Source organism: Habropoda laboriosa, unplaced genomic scaffold, assembly GCF_001263275.1.
Source record: "Habropoda laboriosa isolate 0110345459 unplaced genomic scaffold, ASM126327v1 scaffold15, whole genome shotgun sequence".
Classification (NCBI taxonomy): domain Eukaryota; kingdom Metazoa; phylum Arthropoda; class Insecta; order Hymenoptera; family Apidae; genus Habropoda; species Habropoda laboriosa.
This window is the reverse complement of record NW_017100141.1, coordinates 110483-125879: the sequence shown is the minus strand read 5'-3', so window position 1 is coordinate 125879 and position 15397 is coordinate 110483. Positions and strand designations below refer to the sequence as shown.

The 15397-nt window shown below is 44.9% G+C and overlaps 2 protein-coding genes across 2 annotated transcripts in view; both read right to left on the bottom strand.

Annotated features, from left to right (window-relative positions):
* Positions 1 to 7264: 7264 nt before the first annotated feature.
* On the bottom strand, positions 7265 to 10008 carry LOC108571004 (serine/arginine repetitive matrix protein 1-like; the record flags this gene model as incomplete). Its single annotated transcript, XM_017932974.1, has 1 exon — positions 7265 to 10008. A coding segment is annotated over one exon (2166 nt), but the record flags the coding sequence as incomplete, so codon positions are not given.
* Position 10009: 1 nt separating this feature from the next.
* LOC108570627 (cyclin-dependent kinase 5 activator 1) overlaps positions 10010 to 15397 on the bottom strand; it is a gene marked incomplete at its 3' end in the record, with an annotated part of 14432 nt that continues 9044 nt past the window's right edge. The window contains exons 4-5 of the mRNA XM_017932516.1: positions 10724 to 11021; positions 10010 to 10092 (exon numbers count right to left, since the gene is read on the bottom strand). Coding sequence (XP_017788005.1) covers positions 10010 to 10092; positions 10724 to 11021 — 381 coding nt within the window. The remainder of the gene's footprint in view (positions 10093 to 10723; positions 11022 to 15397) is intronic.

Sequence of the window (15397 nt, the reverse complement as noted above, 5' to 3'; positions counted from 1 at the left end):
TTAAGTGAGTTACAGAAGGTCCTCCTATGACACCATAGAAATCAAGGAAGAGAGTGGAACATCCGGAATAATGAAGAAATGCAATTATTTATTAAAAAATTAATTATTTATCGCAAAATAAGTGTAATAATGTATTTTAGAAAAGGTTACAATATACCAGTTTTGTTTTACAGCATTTAACAGTTTATTTACTTCTTCCTTACACACCAAATCCATTTCCTTCTGCAAAAAACCCATTGTTTAAACAATATTCAATAGTGAAAGTTCTTTAAAATGAAATCGAAATTTTATGTTATTATTTGCTCACTATAAATAATGAAAAATTTATTATAAATATTAATTTTAATGTGCCTGCTGCATGTAATTGTTAATTCATTGGCAAGTTAACAAATCAATCTGTTTGATTAAGTTAAAGCATGCAAAAATTTTATTTAAGATTGTTCGTCGTAATTGTTCTTTTAACAGAAAATATTAATTGTTCCATAATTAAAATGCTTGAAAATGAAGGTAAAACTTTATTTCACTGCTCACACTATCAGTAATGCTAAAGGAATTAAAAATTTATTATAAATTTCAAATTTAAACTACCTAAAATATGCAATTATACTCTAATTTATAATGACTATTATTAAAAGCGAAGAATTCAAAGAATTTTTATTTTAAAAATCAACTAACCTGATGATTCTTTATTTCTAACGATGCTCTCGAAGGCACGCGAACCTTCCTCGTTGAACGCTGACGGCAGACTGAGCAGAACAATCCGTCTGGTCTTCCTTATTGTTAGAACCTCCAAATGAAACTCTCCCAATAAAAGACTGCATGATCGCTAATGTTCTTCCCATTGAAATACCATTCGATTTCAAGTATGGACCCCGTGACAATATTTACAATCCTCGATAACAGTTATTTGGAATAATTGTTGCTCAGGCACTCTTTACTAAACTGTAAAATAAATCTTATTAAATGTTTCTCTCTTATACCAATTTGTCTAACGCCTGAACGCAGGTAAGAGGACAAGGCAACTAAGCAATTCTTTACTTTTTTGTTCTTTTACCAGCATGCTACATTATCGACAGCCGATTGAAAATCATTAGTCTAAACCATTTACCTACATCGTAACTTCCCCTCAAACGGCTGCAGCGTAAGATCGAAGAATAGAGGGGATAGTCTAACCGCCTATTTTCCGTTTATCTGCTCACACGATGACGTCAGAAGCCTCAAGTTTGCTTCGTCGACAGTAAATATATGCACGTGAGACGTGCAAGCTGCACATGCTTCTGCGCGTCGGTAAAGCAGATTCTATCTCGTCCGACGAATGCACTGTTCGATCGGTAACACATGCACTTTTCTATCGTAAGGAAAATCATCGCAAAAATGATTACACCTTTCGTGGACTTTCAAACTTACATTTATTTAAACAAATCAACATTGACCTCATATTTACGGGTTGTATACTGCATTTGTTGCACAGGTAATGCATCACTCTATTTCGCAAGATCTATGTATTCCTGCAACGCGTGGCATTGTTTTTTTGTTTCTTTTTTCGGGGATTATTTGACAAAAAATCAAATAGATCGGGGACGGGGGAGACTGAGTATCGACAGTACTCTAATCGGGGCTAGAGAAATTCCACTAGAAAAAAAGGTACGGCGGTTGATCTTGTTCGCACAATAATACAGTAATAATAATAATAAATAGCAATAGCAATAAATAATATTCAATAAGAATGATCGCAATAATAATAATAATAATAATAATAATGACAATAATACTTCTCGGAGTTATAATAAACCTGACGACGGTAATAATAATAGTAATAATTATACATCAGCAGTAATAAAGAAGCACAACGTAACAATAAGTCGGGGACATAAGTAACAAATCGATCACATTCGAATACAGTACACACTACGGAACCGTTTCAATCGTTTTCTCATATATTTTTTTTTTTTTCTCTGCCGCTTAAACACGGTTCGTCGTCATTTCGCATTTTCTTCTTTTTTTTTGTCATTTAATGATTTCAATGGCTATATACGATCACTGATCCACGGTCACTCGTTCACCTCTGATTATACGATACATGGAATGAGACTGCTAATTATTCAACACGAAGGCTCCTCTAAAATCATTCACGTACAGCGAAACGAATCGTGTTTTTACCTTACCTCAAGACTTCTTTTTTTTTTCCTTCTTTTCTCGGGATTAAAGTATACTTATTAATTACATCTCGTCGGGTATGCGTACTTACATGTGTGTTTATTTATAATATACGTGTCGTCGAAACGCACAACCACACGCGTGCTTCTGTACGTATGTATGCATGTGTGTGTGTGTGTGATCCACTCTGCGTGCGCGACCGCCACGTGTGGACGCGCGCGCGTCTGCGTCTGTGTGTGTGTGTGTGTATGTGGGTGTAGTATGCACGTATGTACCCAGTTTTTTTTCTCCTTTTTTCTTCTTCGTATGTTCATTAACTATATACTTTGGCTTCGTGTCTGACCACCCCCCAATTAATTTGCATTCTTCCCTTCTTTTTTTTTAATTTTTCGTTTAACGCTAATGGCAGCACAGATACAATGTTTCACACCTCTCTCTCTCTCTCTCTCGCTCTCGCTCGCTCGCTTTCATTCACCACACACAATAATCGTTTCAAACACGTGCAATCCTAACGTGCCCGAGTCTTACTCTCCCTTCTTCTCTTTCTCTTATAGAAATAACGCGTTTTATGAATCACTTTTTATACTCTCTCTCTCTTCTCTTCTTCTTCCTCCTCCTCTTGTAACGCGCGTCTAGCGGCTCGCCTGCGCACGGAAACCGTGAAAAAACCGCCGCCCCGTACCGATGGTCCTTCTCAATCGCGCGAATTTAAATACATTACGCTATATGTATATTGTTCTTTTTTTGTTCTTTCTTTTGTGTTTTATACAAGTACGCAACGGATACGCGCCGGAATTAAATTTATCGTATGCACTACGAGAAGGAAAGAACCTATATGTTTACGTACTTTATGTATACGTGTGTACTTCGAGAAGAAACGAATCGCTATGCAACGCGTTATTATAGTTACGTTTAATATAAGCCGCGTGGCTCCTTCCTCTTTTCCCTCTCTTGTCCCTCTCCTCTATTTTCGGCGAAACTGATATCGCGCTGCGTCGTCCTCGAACCCTTTCCCTCGTATCCCCTTTTTCATTTTCCCCCCTCTATCGCTCTTCTCTAATTCGCGGAGAAACGCGCGAGATCGTCTAGAACGACGATCCGCTCTTTTTTTTTTAGGGAAAGAAAATGAAAAAAGAAACACGCATCTCGCGGCTCTTCTCGACATGACGCGATTCACACAGTCCTCCTCTTCGCTTTTCTACACGGGTTCCCCTCTTTCAGACGCGACGACACGCGCTCTTCTCGCGTCTGATCTCGAGAATCCTCGATCGTGACAGAAAAGGGGAGGGAATGCGATGTAATCACCAGGCCCTTTTCCCAGCGGGGGACTTACATCGACATGTAGATTCGTGTGCAGCTAGAGCGATCGAACTGTACGTATTTACGTAATTAAAGAATAAATGCAACAACAGCCTTTGTCTCGTAAAAGTACGGCGATTTATCAAGTTAATCGGCTACAAACACCCGCGGGTCCCTTAAATAATCGAATTGGAAACGAAGAACGTTGCACGTCTGTGAAAACGGACAAACAGAAGAATACCGATGCTTTTCCCGTGTAACGCACGTATAATAATGACTAGAACGAATATATGCGTATGTATGTACATGTCTGTGTGTTAAATCGTTGGAGCCTTCGGGGTGGGAAAAAAGGGGTAAATCGGAGCTTTTCTCTTTCCAAAAAACCGCCACTCTATTCGCTAACGATTTACGCTAGAATAATCCTAAAAGTCCGAACGAAGAAAATTTGGTGCAAGAGGCGCGCGGCGCGGCACTCGGCTGTACAGGGTGTCCCGTAACTCTTCGAACACCTGGAAAGGGGGGGTTGCTGGGGTGACTCTGAACAACTTTTTCCTTCACCAAAATGTTGTACGAAGCTTCGTTTTCGAGTTATTAACGAGAAACACTGGCCAATCAGAGCGCGCGTAGAGCCCCCGCTCAGGGACGAACGAACACAGTTCCACGAACAGAGATTCACGCGTACGCTTGTTCACGATAGCGCGCGAGTGAATCTCTGTTCGCTCGTCCCTGAGCGCAGGCTCTGATTGGCCAGTGTTTTTCGTTAATAACTCGAAAACGAAGCTTCAAACTGGATTTTGGATGAGGAAAAAGTTGTTCAGGGTCACTCCAGCAACCCCCCATTTCCGGTTGGTCCCAGCGTTAGTTCTCGAGATCAAACGCATCGTATTTCAGCGGAGTCGACGAAAGAAAGACAGATTTCTAGCCACCACGGAGATAAATGCCAACTAATTCAATATATTTTTATCGATCGAATGCAACTAATGGCGTATAATTATCTGCAGGCTGCTGCTCCCCCCACCCCCTTAAACGGTACTTACGAATACCTAATTAAGTGAGAATTTCTCGTTACGCCTATGCAACGGGTAAAATCAGGCTTTCTTCTTTTTTTTTCTTTCTTAGACGTACTACTTTATAATCTCTCTCTCTCTCTTATTTTCACGCTCTCTGTTGTTCACCTTCTGTTTCTCTCTTTTTTTTTTTTTTTTTTTTGGGTAAATCTCCCTAGGTTTCATTTACCGCTTTTTCTTCGTTCTCGTTTTTAACTTCTTCTCTTCCTTTTTTTTCTTTGTCATTTTTCACTTCAAACACGCACACATTTCACATATAGAAAAAAGTCGCGAGCACGAGGTCGCGCAGAACACGCCGGCGAAGAGAAAGGGGATCCTCGTTTGAACCCTATCCCGCTTTCAACTTCGTCAATTTTTACTATTCTTCTTTTGTTCCTCGCGCGATTCTTGCGCAAACTCGTCGTCCACGTTTCACCCCTTCTCAATTAAATCTTCACTCCTTTCTCTCTCTCTCTCTCTCTCTCTCTTTTAATTCTATCATACTCTCTCTCTCTCTCACTTTCTCTCCCTCTCTTCTACTGTACACGCTTTGTTTTTTTTTCTTTTTTTTTTGTTACTCTTTAGAAAATAATTTCTATCTCTGTGAATCTTCCCTGTGGTATCGTTATCTCTTCTCTGTTTGTTTCTTTTTTTGGTAATTTTTTTAAACATTTTTACTATTTTTCTTTTCGATTATCTTTTGTAGCGACAGCGTCGAAGAGCCGGGCGAGCAGAAAACACCGGGGCGCCTCGAGGACAGGAAGAAGCGTACGCGTTTCCGGTTCCCGAGGAGCGATCCCGGAGGCTCTGCCGATTTTGCTCGCACGGCCGATTAGAATTATCAGTGCGTACGTCGCGAGAGACCTCCTACAATCTCCACTTCCCTCTTCTTCTTCTTCTTTTTCGTCTTTTTCTCTTTATTATCCTTTTCACCGTCGAACCAGCCGCGACGCGGGGATCGCCGATTCTTAAACACGAGACGACATCGAGAAACCGCGAGGGAAACGAACGGCTGAAACGGAAAATAGATCGGATCCGAGATCGATGGGAGGAAGTCCCCGAGTTACTCTTTTCCCTTCCGACAAGACACCCGTGGATTCTGTACTTCATACTCTCTTCCCTTTACTAGTTCGTCCATCTTTCTTCTCTTTTCTGGCATACTCTTTTGGTACAATTAAGAAATACGCGCGTCACGTAACTGTGCTGTGAGATATTATAGTCTGCCTCGTAAATTTAGAATTACAGCTATCATACATTATTAAAAATATGTACAAAATCTGTGTGTGTATGTATGTGTGTGAACCTGTTACTGTGTACGTTTCCAAAACCGAACCGATTAACCTCGTACAAATGAAACGAGTTAACACGCCCCTGATAGAATGTCCGATGAAAGAAAGAAACGCGTGTGTTCTTGTCAGATCTTCTGTCTTTGTATATGTAAATAGGTAGTATAGTACGAAGCACTGGATGAGAGAATCGGGGATTACAAAATTGCTAAAACGATCGAGTATCACGGCTACACAGAGAAGCCGGCAAGAGACCGGCGAACGCGTGTACAGGGAGCATATTCTCACGAGATATGTATACATATATATATATAGATAGACGTATGTATGTATACAGTACTCGAAAATCTGCGACGAAAAATCGCGATGTTCGCCGATCCCGCGGCTAAATCGGAAACGTATCGATACGAGTATAGGCGCGTGACAGGAGAACTTAAAACGGAGAAAATTCGCGCTAACGAGAGAGAAAAAGCACCGTTTACAATTGTCGATAACGAGAATGATAAGTAGGTGCAGCCGTCGATATTAAACGGTTCGATTAGTAATAATAATCGCGTTGCCTTTATATCTCATTTTCTTCGCCAAATTTGTCCTCGCTTAATCTTAGTACCCCATCCTTAAGTGGCTGTATGAACCGTAAATGTTATCAATAATCCTATTTAATATTGCACGCTCCGGCACACGAGGGTTTACTGCTAAGCTGTCGTTTATCTCAAGATAGCCAGCCCCCTTTTCTTCTTCTTCTTCTTCTCTCACGTATGAACTTAATTACAACGCATTGTTCTATTTTGTATGCATTTCGCGGAACGATCCGCGAGGGTAATCCCCCTCTTTCGCGTATTTGCACTATTAGCGGATCGTTCGATAGAACGGAAAGGAATTTGTGTAACAAAGTTGTCCATTTTCGTCGAGTACCGACGACTCACCGAACGAACTTTTCTTCTTTTCTTCTTTTCAGCTTTTCCTCCTTTCTTCCGTGGTCCCTGGAACGGGACCGATTAATTATTTCGTCTAACTCTCGCCGTGGGTATCGTTCGTTTCATCTTCCTTTCCATTGTTTTCGGTTCTCCTTTGATCTTCGTTTGATCCGCGCCTCTCCTTCGATATCAGCAACACGCGAACCGCACAGTTCTGTATCTTCTTTTTCTTTTTTTTTTGGTTTTGTTACTCGGTACTTATTATCAGCTACGCTTAAAGACCTAAGCTCGTATTATTATCGTTAAGTCGGATGTACCGTTTTCCTTTTTTTTTCTTTTTTTTCGCTTTTAATCGAATATTATCGACTATTAAACACGCTACGTGAACTGTCACCTCGCCGAGCTGTACTTGTCCGGTGCTCAGTGTTGCCGAAGAACGTCCAGTCAGTATGTGTTTCATTGAGCCTCGAATTTCGTTCCTCGTACGCTGGAAGGCCCCGGATAATTATCTTTCTCTTCCCTATCGCGGCCCTTCCAGCATCGCAACAAAGCACGTTTAACTTCATCTTACACGCTACGCGAACTCGATTTTACTCGTCAGTCCTTGACCCCCCGATTTTCACGTGTCCTCGCAGGTTCATTTTCTGATTTTCTCGCGGAAAGAATCGTTGACACTTCTCGACTGCGATATTCGTAGCCTTCGATTATCTAGGCCAACGAAGTGGAATTGCGCCAGCGTGGATGATGGTCCTCGACGAATAGTTTCTCCTTCACCGATCACTCTTTAACGTCGTTGGTTCGCTCACATGAATCATGGTCTCTGTACACTTCATGAACGATGCTACCATATACGCAGCAGCAATTGAAACTTGGCGTGTGTGAGAGACTCACTGGCGAAAATAATTCTCTTGCGCGTTAATATTCTCTTTAATGTACAAGTTGTCTCGTTATTTCCTTTTGCTACGTCGGTAGAAAACACCTAAGCGAGCTAACCACGCGGGAAACTCTCCCCTCTTCTCAGCAAAAAAGGGGAAGGTAATGAATATACACATATGTGTGTATATATATATATATAAAATAACTTCGCCTCGATTTCGAGTACCGTCGACCCGTGTGTTCCTCTCTCGTTCCCTCTACTCAAACCGTCGTCACGTACTCCCGCAACTCGGTAATCTCTGCCGTGAAGCTGTCGTTAGCGAACCACGGGTCCTTGTACTTGGGCGCCTCCTCGCTACGCGCTCTATTAGGGCCACGTGCCCGTTCGCGAGCACGCATACGAGGCACCTCCTCGCTTAACGACCTCTTCGTGATCCCCACAGTGACAGGGACCTCTAGCAGAGCCTTCGAACGCATCAGCTGCGGCCTCTGTCGGCTCTTTGGTTCCTCGCTAGCCGCTCGAACGATCACAGTTGGTGGCATTAATCTATCGTCGTTCTGATGGCTGCTCTCCGATCTAGCTCTCAGAGCTTTCTTCTTCGACAAACCGCGACCCTTTACTATGCTCTTCCTTTGAACAGGTGGAGGAGAATACTGTTGCGATCTCTGCCTCTTCACAGGCGTAGTTGGCACCTGAGGAGACCAGACAGGCGGCGACAAGTCTACAGGACTCGGTAACTTTCTCGGCGGAGTCTTCTCCGGAGATTCGTCTTTCCAGCCACCTTGGTAGATAGGAAACGCCGACACCTGATTCAGAATTCTCCATCGGAAGTCCTCGTCGTCGCTTCTACACGGCGTTGCCTCCGGCGGCGGATGGTGCGTAGGTGTTACGTTGTGAAAAGGTGACCAAGATTTCTGTTCTTCGGGTTCTTGAACAGCGAAACTACCACCAACGCCACCACCTTCAGGCGGCGATGCATCGTACGGAGTCCATTTGATCTCGCTGATGTGCTTCGGCTCGCGTTTCTTGATCCCTATCGTTGGCAGAGGGGAAGCATCCTCGTACGGTGTCCACTTTGCATCGGTGATAGCGATCTCCGGGGATATCAACCTTCTGATTATCCTGTTGTCCAGTTTGCTCATCTGACGAGGATCTGGTTCAGGTGACAAGCTCCTTCTGATACTGTACTTCGGTCTCTCCTTCAGACTCTTGCTCTTGAAGCCTTCCGTAGAGTCCTGACTCCGCCATTTCGATTCCTTCTTCTCCACAGGCAGAGAGAAGTGCGGTTTCATCGCCCATTTTGGTCTAGACTTCTTCACCTCGTCAGGACTGGTCACCTTCTCCTTCGCTCCCCATTTCTTCGACGTCTGACTGTCCACTCTCGCGTGTGAACGTTCCAACTTCGGTCTCTCCCTGATCCTCTCTGTTCTCACTAGCCTTGTGTCCCCGCTGGTGTGCTTCTTCAGTTCCGGCTTCTCTGGCACCGTTTGCGCAACTGGCTCGTCTTTCCTTTCCACCGTCAGCGACGTCGAGAAGTACAGTTTCTTCTCCGGCTCCTGTACGACGGCGGGAACAGGTACAGGCATCGGTACCGCAGGTTTCTCCGGTTCTTTTAGCTCCTTCGGTTCGGCAGGTGGCGACGGTGACAGGACTTTCGACTTTGGACATGTACACCTAGGTTTCGGATTAGGTAACACCTCTGGAACCTGCAGCCACCTCGCCTCTCTCGCCATTCTCGTGTCGTCGCTGCTGTGCTTTCTCAGATCGTGCATCGGTGTCTTCAGATAATCCGGCTTCACCGACCATTTGTCCGTTTCCGCGCTGTGATGCTTCCTGAGATCGCCACGTTGCACGTCGTGCGGTTTCTTCTCCTCGGGCGTGAGGCTGTGACAGCTGCATTTCGTCTTCCTCGCTAGGTCTAGATCGGTGCTCGAAGTGTGCAGAGCCCATCTAAACTCGGTTCCTTCGCCGGCGCGTTTCTTCAGATCCCAGAACGCGTGGTCGGGAGAGAGATAAGGACTACTGCCGCCATGCCATCTAGAATCGGTGCTTCGATGTTTTCGTAGATCACCACGATCCCTGAGAGTTCCAGCGTCGACCGTGTCGCAGCTGCACGTTCTCTGGGACGTCGGTGTTCTCTGTGACTCGAGTGGCGCCGGCTCGATAGCGTCCAGATCCTCAATCGTGTAAAAGATCTCCTCGCGACGCCTTTGGCCGCAGGACGGGCAACGTCCGCTCGGCTCCCCATCGTCGCGGCTAGGTCGATGATGATGATGGTGCTGATGAGGCTGTCGATCCAACGTTGACGTTGACGTTGAAATCGACACCGTTAGGTCATGCTGCGAGGGTAGCTTGTAGTGTCTTTTCGTCGCAGCCGTGCCTGATGATGTGCACCAGCAGGCCTGAGTAGTTCCGTCATGCCTCCTTGGTGGGTACCACGGCTCTGGAGACGATGAGGTTCCGCTCGAAGCTGTTACCAATCACAGTACCTCGATCTCCCGCTCCACCGGTCAGAGTTCCTCGGTCACCGGCTCCGCCAGTCAGAGTTCCTCGATCTCCAGCTCCACTAGCCTAGTGTTTTTTTTTTTCGGCAATAATTCCGTACAATTAACGTTAAACTAAACGTTCAACTTACTTAACACACGCGTTCACTGCCACGCCAGATTTACATGTTTCGCTCACGGGGGCCACGTGGAAATTTTCACTATTCTAACCATGCTAACGTGATTAACTTTACTCAGGATGTTACCAAGCGGTTTATTCCAAAACTATTTTACACGTAGGTGCTTTCCGAAGGTAAGCAAGAACTGTCCTCAGGACGAAAGGCAAACGTCTCGTATGGGTTGAACCGATGGGAACTTGGGTCTGGTCTCTGTCACTCGCCAAGAGGAGCATGCCATGCCATAAACCGTCACAAATGCCTACAGTATTATTATTATTATTATTACCTTTTAAAAAATTCGAAATAAGCGTCTAGTTAGCTACGATGTTGGCAATTTTTTATTTGAACTATTCTAAAGATTTCAGGCCCTCTGGTCACCGATGATCACCGTGGCGCCCCATCGGGGGAAACAGGTCACAGGTGAGCAACGTGGCAGTCGACGTGTTGAAACAAAGGTAACAAACGAACGATATCAATTACCTTCAGCTCGGTGAAGACCTCCGTGAAGAATCCAGGTTCGCTGTTGATTCGCAGCATCTCGGAGCTAAGTCGGTTAACGATCAGCAGGCACCTATCCCAGAACTTGTCTTTGCTATCCTCGACGAGGAAAGGTTTCAACGGGTAACTGATCTCGTTTCCCATGTAGCTGTAGCTCAAGTACAGGCACGTTAACACGGTCGCTTGGAGCTCCTTCTCGGACGCTTCGCCTCCATCGACCAGATCTCTCACCAGCAGATAAACGAACACAACGTTGGCGGGATTGATGAACGCGACATCCTGTCGAGAAATCACTCGTATTAATAGCAACGTCGAGACGATCGATCTAACGATAGGTGCGAACTAGAAACTTCTTCAGTTTCCTTTACAATATCCAACTTGAGGAATTTTGTCTACGCGGATTGTAGGTGGGTAGGAAAGTGTGTTCAACGACGAACCAAGGGTAAAATCGAGTTCCTGCGAGGACAGAGGGTCGGAGAGACATTCGATGCGAGTCGACCGCAGGGGAGAACGCGGTATTGTTCTTCCGCGGGTGAATTCGGCGAAGCCAAGTGCTTCTTTCTTCGCCACCGTAGCGTAGACGATACTCTCCGACCGGTAGAAAGGGATGATTCACACGCGGTGTCGCGTTACGTGTCACGTTTACCAAATTGCAATCGGCTTCGTTTCGTCGCGCCGGCGAAACCACCGTTTCGTCGCTCGTCCTCCTTATCAGAGAACGGAAGGTTCTACCTTTTTGCGGCCAGTGGTTTTATCGTGTTGACTTTCGCGGCTGTTGCTTTGGGACAGCGTGAGCATTGTTTCGACGGAAAAGCTAGGGAAAAGGTGTCATTTTTTTTAGTTTAAAAACAGCGAATATCTTGTGGGAGATGAGAGGACAGTGACCTCAAATACTGTCTCGTTTTTAGACGCGTTCATTGATCTGTTCGTAGCGGAAGCGGAAAATATTTCAACGAAAATCCAAGGAAATTCTAGAGCGACGATATAATGGTCTTACCGAAAAGAAAAAAAACGTGTAAGGCGCTTAGGTTCCTCTTTTATCAAATTTAAAGGTACGTTGGAAATACCGATCTAAATTATAAAATTCGACACGAACTTACGACTAATATGATTTCTTAACGTCTACCTTTGTTTTTTTTTTTTTTCAGTTTTGTCATCGAGACAGACTGGAATAGTATCTGAAACAGTCGAATAGCAGGATGCGGTGTTTTCAACGATCGTGTCCAAGTCTGTACAAGCCGCAAGACACATTTAGACATCTACATCTTCGCCCTAATAAAAGAAATTCCATTCGCCCTATCTGTCTTCCACCTATGCATTAAACAGAGGTGCTAATTGCGAACATCTCGACACAGATCTATTTCAGATCGGCGTGTGCTAAATATTAGCGATCGTGGCAGGTTCTGTCCAGTTCTGGCAGCTGTCCTTTACGGGAGCTTTTCAGTTCTCCTTGCTCTAGAAACCGAGTCCTCTGAGTCATCGGTGAATTAGAACGGTTCGATCCGATCCAACCAGAGAGAGAGAGAGAGAGAGAGAGGCAAAGTGCATTGGCTCGTTGAGTGCTGGCCAGGACACTCGCGACTCGCCGTCCATCGACTTGAACGCGCATACAAGGGCGACGCTGATCGTGTGGGTGCATCCGTCGTGCTTAATGCACTTATCTCGCGCGTCCACCTAATTTACACGTGCTCCCGAGACACCGAGATACTTGATACATTCTTGTTGCTGTGACAAACACGCTCTGTCCAGTGATATTCTGATTTCACTGCGGAATTTTATTTAAAAACGCTCCGACGATATAGGAAATAATCGACAATAAGAGACAACTTTGTCTAATGTCTCTTTAACGATTACGACAATTAAATGAAAAATTTTCCCTAAATTTTCAATACTCTCGTTGCAATTATCAACCCTTTGCAATCGAGTGGCGACTGAGAGGCGGTGTTAAATAATTAATCAGATCTACGAGCCTCCATAAATTTATTCGCCATAGTGAAGTAGAGAATACTTTAAAGAAAATAGTTTGAAAAAATTTCAAACAAGATCCGATTTGCCACCTTTCAAAGGGTTAACATGCACGTAACCCTGGCAGAAAAAGAAGTCGTTTTATGTGTATTAAAACTGTTTTATCCGACAGTGATAAAACGTTTAGAGAATTTTTGAATTCCGTTTCATCTACAGATCCACGCGGCCTTTCTTCGTCTAATTACAACGAATCCCTTGTGATAATTAAAAGCGTGGTACGGCGATGATCAGAGGCAGGGCGGTGTTTCCTGCCGGCCGAGGGTTAGAACGCAGAGGGAGGCTGCACCTCGCAACGCTGAGGCACCGCGGTGACCCGGCAGGATCGATGCTCCCGATACACGCTTTTCCCTTAGCTAGCGGCGATTTTGCCAGCCGCGACGGTTGTTGCACCTCCGCCACCCTCTTTAGGCGCGTTACGCGGCGCGGAGCAAAGCGCTCGCACACGAACGCGCCCCTGATGCGGCTAGAAATATCCACCAGGGACGTCGACACCTGGATGCTTGGTGGAAAAGAAAACTGAGAGCAGTTCGAGCGTTAGAGATCAACCTAGCGGAAGTTGTCGTTGAAAGTGGTCGGAGGTTCTTTTCTCTTTAACATCAATTACACAGTCTAGCTTCACAGAGTCTCCTACTTCAATCCTTCTGTCAGTAATACCTTCTAACTGGCAATTTTACAATCTAGATCAATATTTTTAAGGAACTTTTCAGTTCGATGGAAAAGAACCTAAGCGTTTTCTCACGTCACAACTTTTTCCAGGACCATCGTGTCGTCGCTGTAAAATTTCCTTGGATCTTCGTTGAAATATTTTCCTCACCGGATCACCTAATACAAAAGAATCTTCATCCTTCTGATATCATCAACACCGTCAGGTTCCTTTTGCGAACGAAGGAGACTACTCTGTTACCAAGAAGAGGGAACAACTAAATCCCTCGAACTTCCAAAAGAGACAAAACCGTCCTCCCCGTTTATTTAACATACAAAACATCCTACCGTATCGCGGTATTATTAGCCACTCTATTTCCGTTTTCCAGGACAGATAATAGCTTTCGATATTAATTGGCCATTCCGTATCGGCGCTTGGTCACGCCGCGAGGGGTGGCTGCTAACACGGCAAAGGTGTCGCGGGATTTATTTTTAAATATAAAGACCTCATTCAGGCATGTGACGATATACGTCCGTGGTGCTTCCACGTGTCTTCCTCCGCTCACAGAGGCCACCTGCTTGGCTGTAACGTGGCTTGTGAGTAAAGCCTTCGAGGTTCGTTTAAAGCGACGAACGACACACAGCAGCTACAGTTCAGCAACACAACCGCCTCCGCTATATATACACACTCACACATCTATGTATATGTATATTCATTCCGGTCGATATTCGCCAGGGGTGAGCGGCCTGCACCCCTACATGGACCTCCGCAGCCGCGTTTTTCATCAGCTTATCGAAGATTCATCGGGCTCTAATTGAATTTTCGAGACGCAGAGAGACCGTACACCGCCACCGTCACGGCCTGTAATTCGACCGTTTCGAGAACCGCCAGCACAGGTACACGAGCTTTTACCTCCAATCAACGAGCGGTCGCATTGATCCGCGCGAAAGTGTCTCTTTGATGTTCCAACGCGTCCCGGGGACCACTCCCCTGCGTCTAATCGAATCGACGCTCTGCTTCTGACGCGCTCCTGCAGACTATTTTTGCGACGGACGCCGAAGGCGGGGAGGCTCGATAAAAATTCTCTTCTCTTAACTCTTAACGCAATTTTTTCTTTTTTTTTTTTGTTTCGTCAATAACACCGCATATCCGTGGAGAGTAGAAGATCGCAGTTTCGAGTAATCGTGCCGAGGTAGGAGTAGCGAATAGAGAAATTGGCTAGAAAATATACTTGCCGATGATCCACGAGACAGTTATTTTCCGAGATTTACCAGACATGTGATCGTGACGCAGAACGTTAGGCGAATTGAACTTCAATCTAGGGATAAACGTGCACGTCACCTGTGTCAACCGATTAGTCGGCACGTTTCCACGGGAATTCGTAGCCGGTTTATTTGGCTTCATGTCGACATGAACAGGATATCGTATCTTACACGTGCTCGCTTTGCAGGTAGAGCACAAGCAAACCACACGTTGCGGCCACGGAAAACGATTCCATTGATATGGTTTCTCCTCTAACGGGATTCTCCGCAATGACGTTCAAGCTTCTTCTATTTACCGTCTAGACGAAGTGGATTAACTATTTCCGAGTTAAACGGTCTACGTGTTGCTCCTGCAACCAGGTGTTCTCCAACGACGAAATCGAACGAACGATATCTTCTTCTCTCTTGCAAACAGCGTGCAAAAGCTTCTCGACGGTTCTCCAGAATTGGAACTGGAAATTTGGCAATGCCTCGAGAAGAGAAGATTACGCGAGTCTAAATAGGAAAGGCTGTTACAGCAGATAGGACAAAACTCGGTTACCTAATCTTGATTCATAGGATATCGCGATCGTAACCTTGGAAGTCTCGCTGTTAACTGGAATTACCCTCAACTCTCGCGTAATCGCATTAAGAGGATCCGCATTCTACTTGTAATTTATCGTCTCGAACCGCGACTCTACTCTGTATTTTTACCGTGTAATTGGAAAGATGGACTGTCTTTGCTT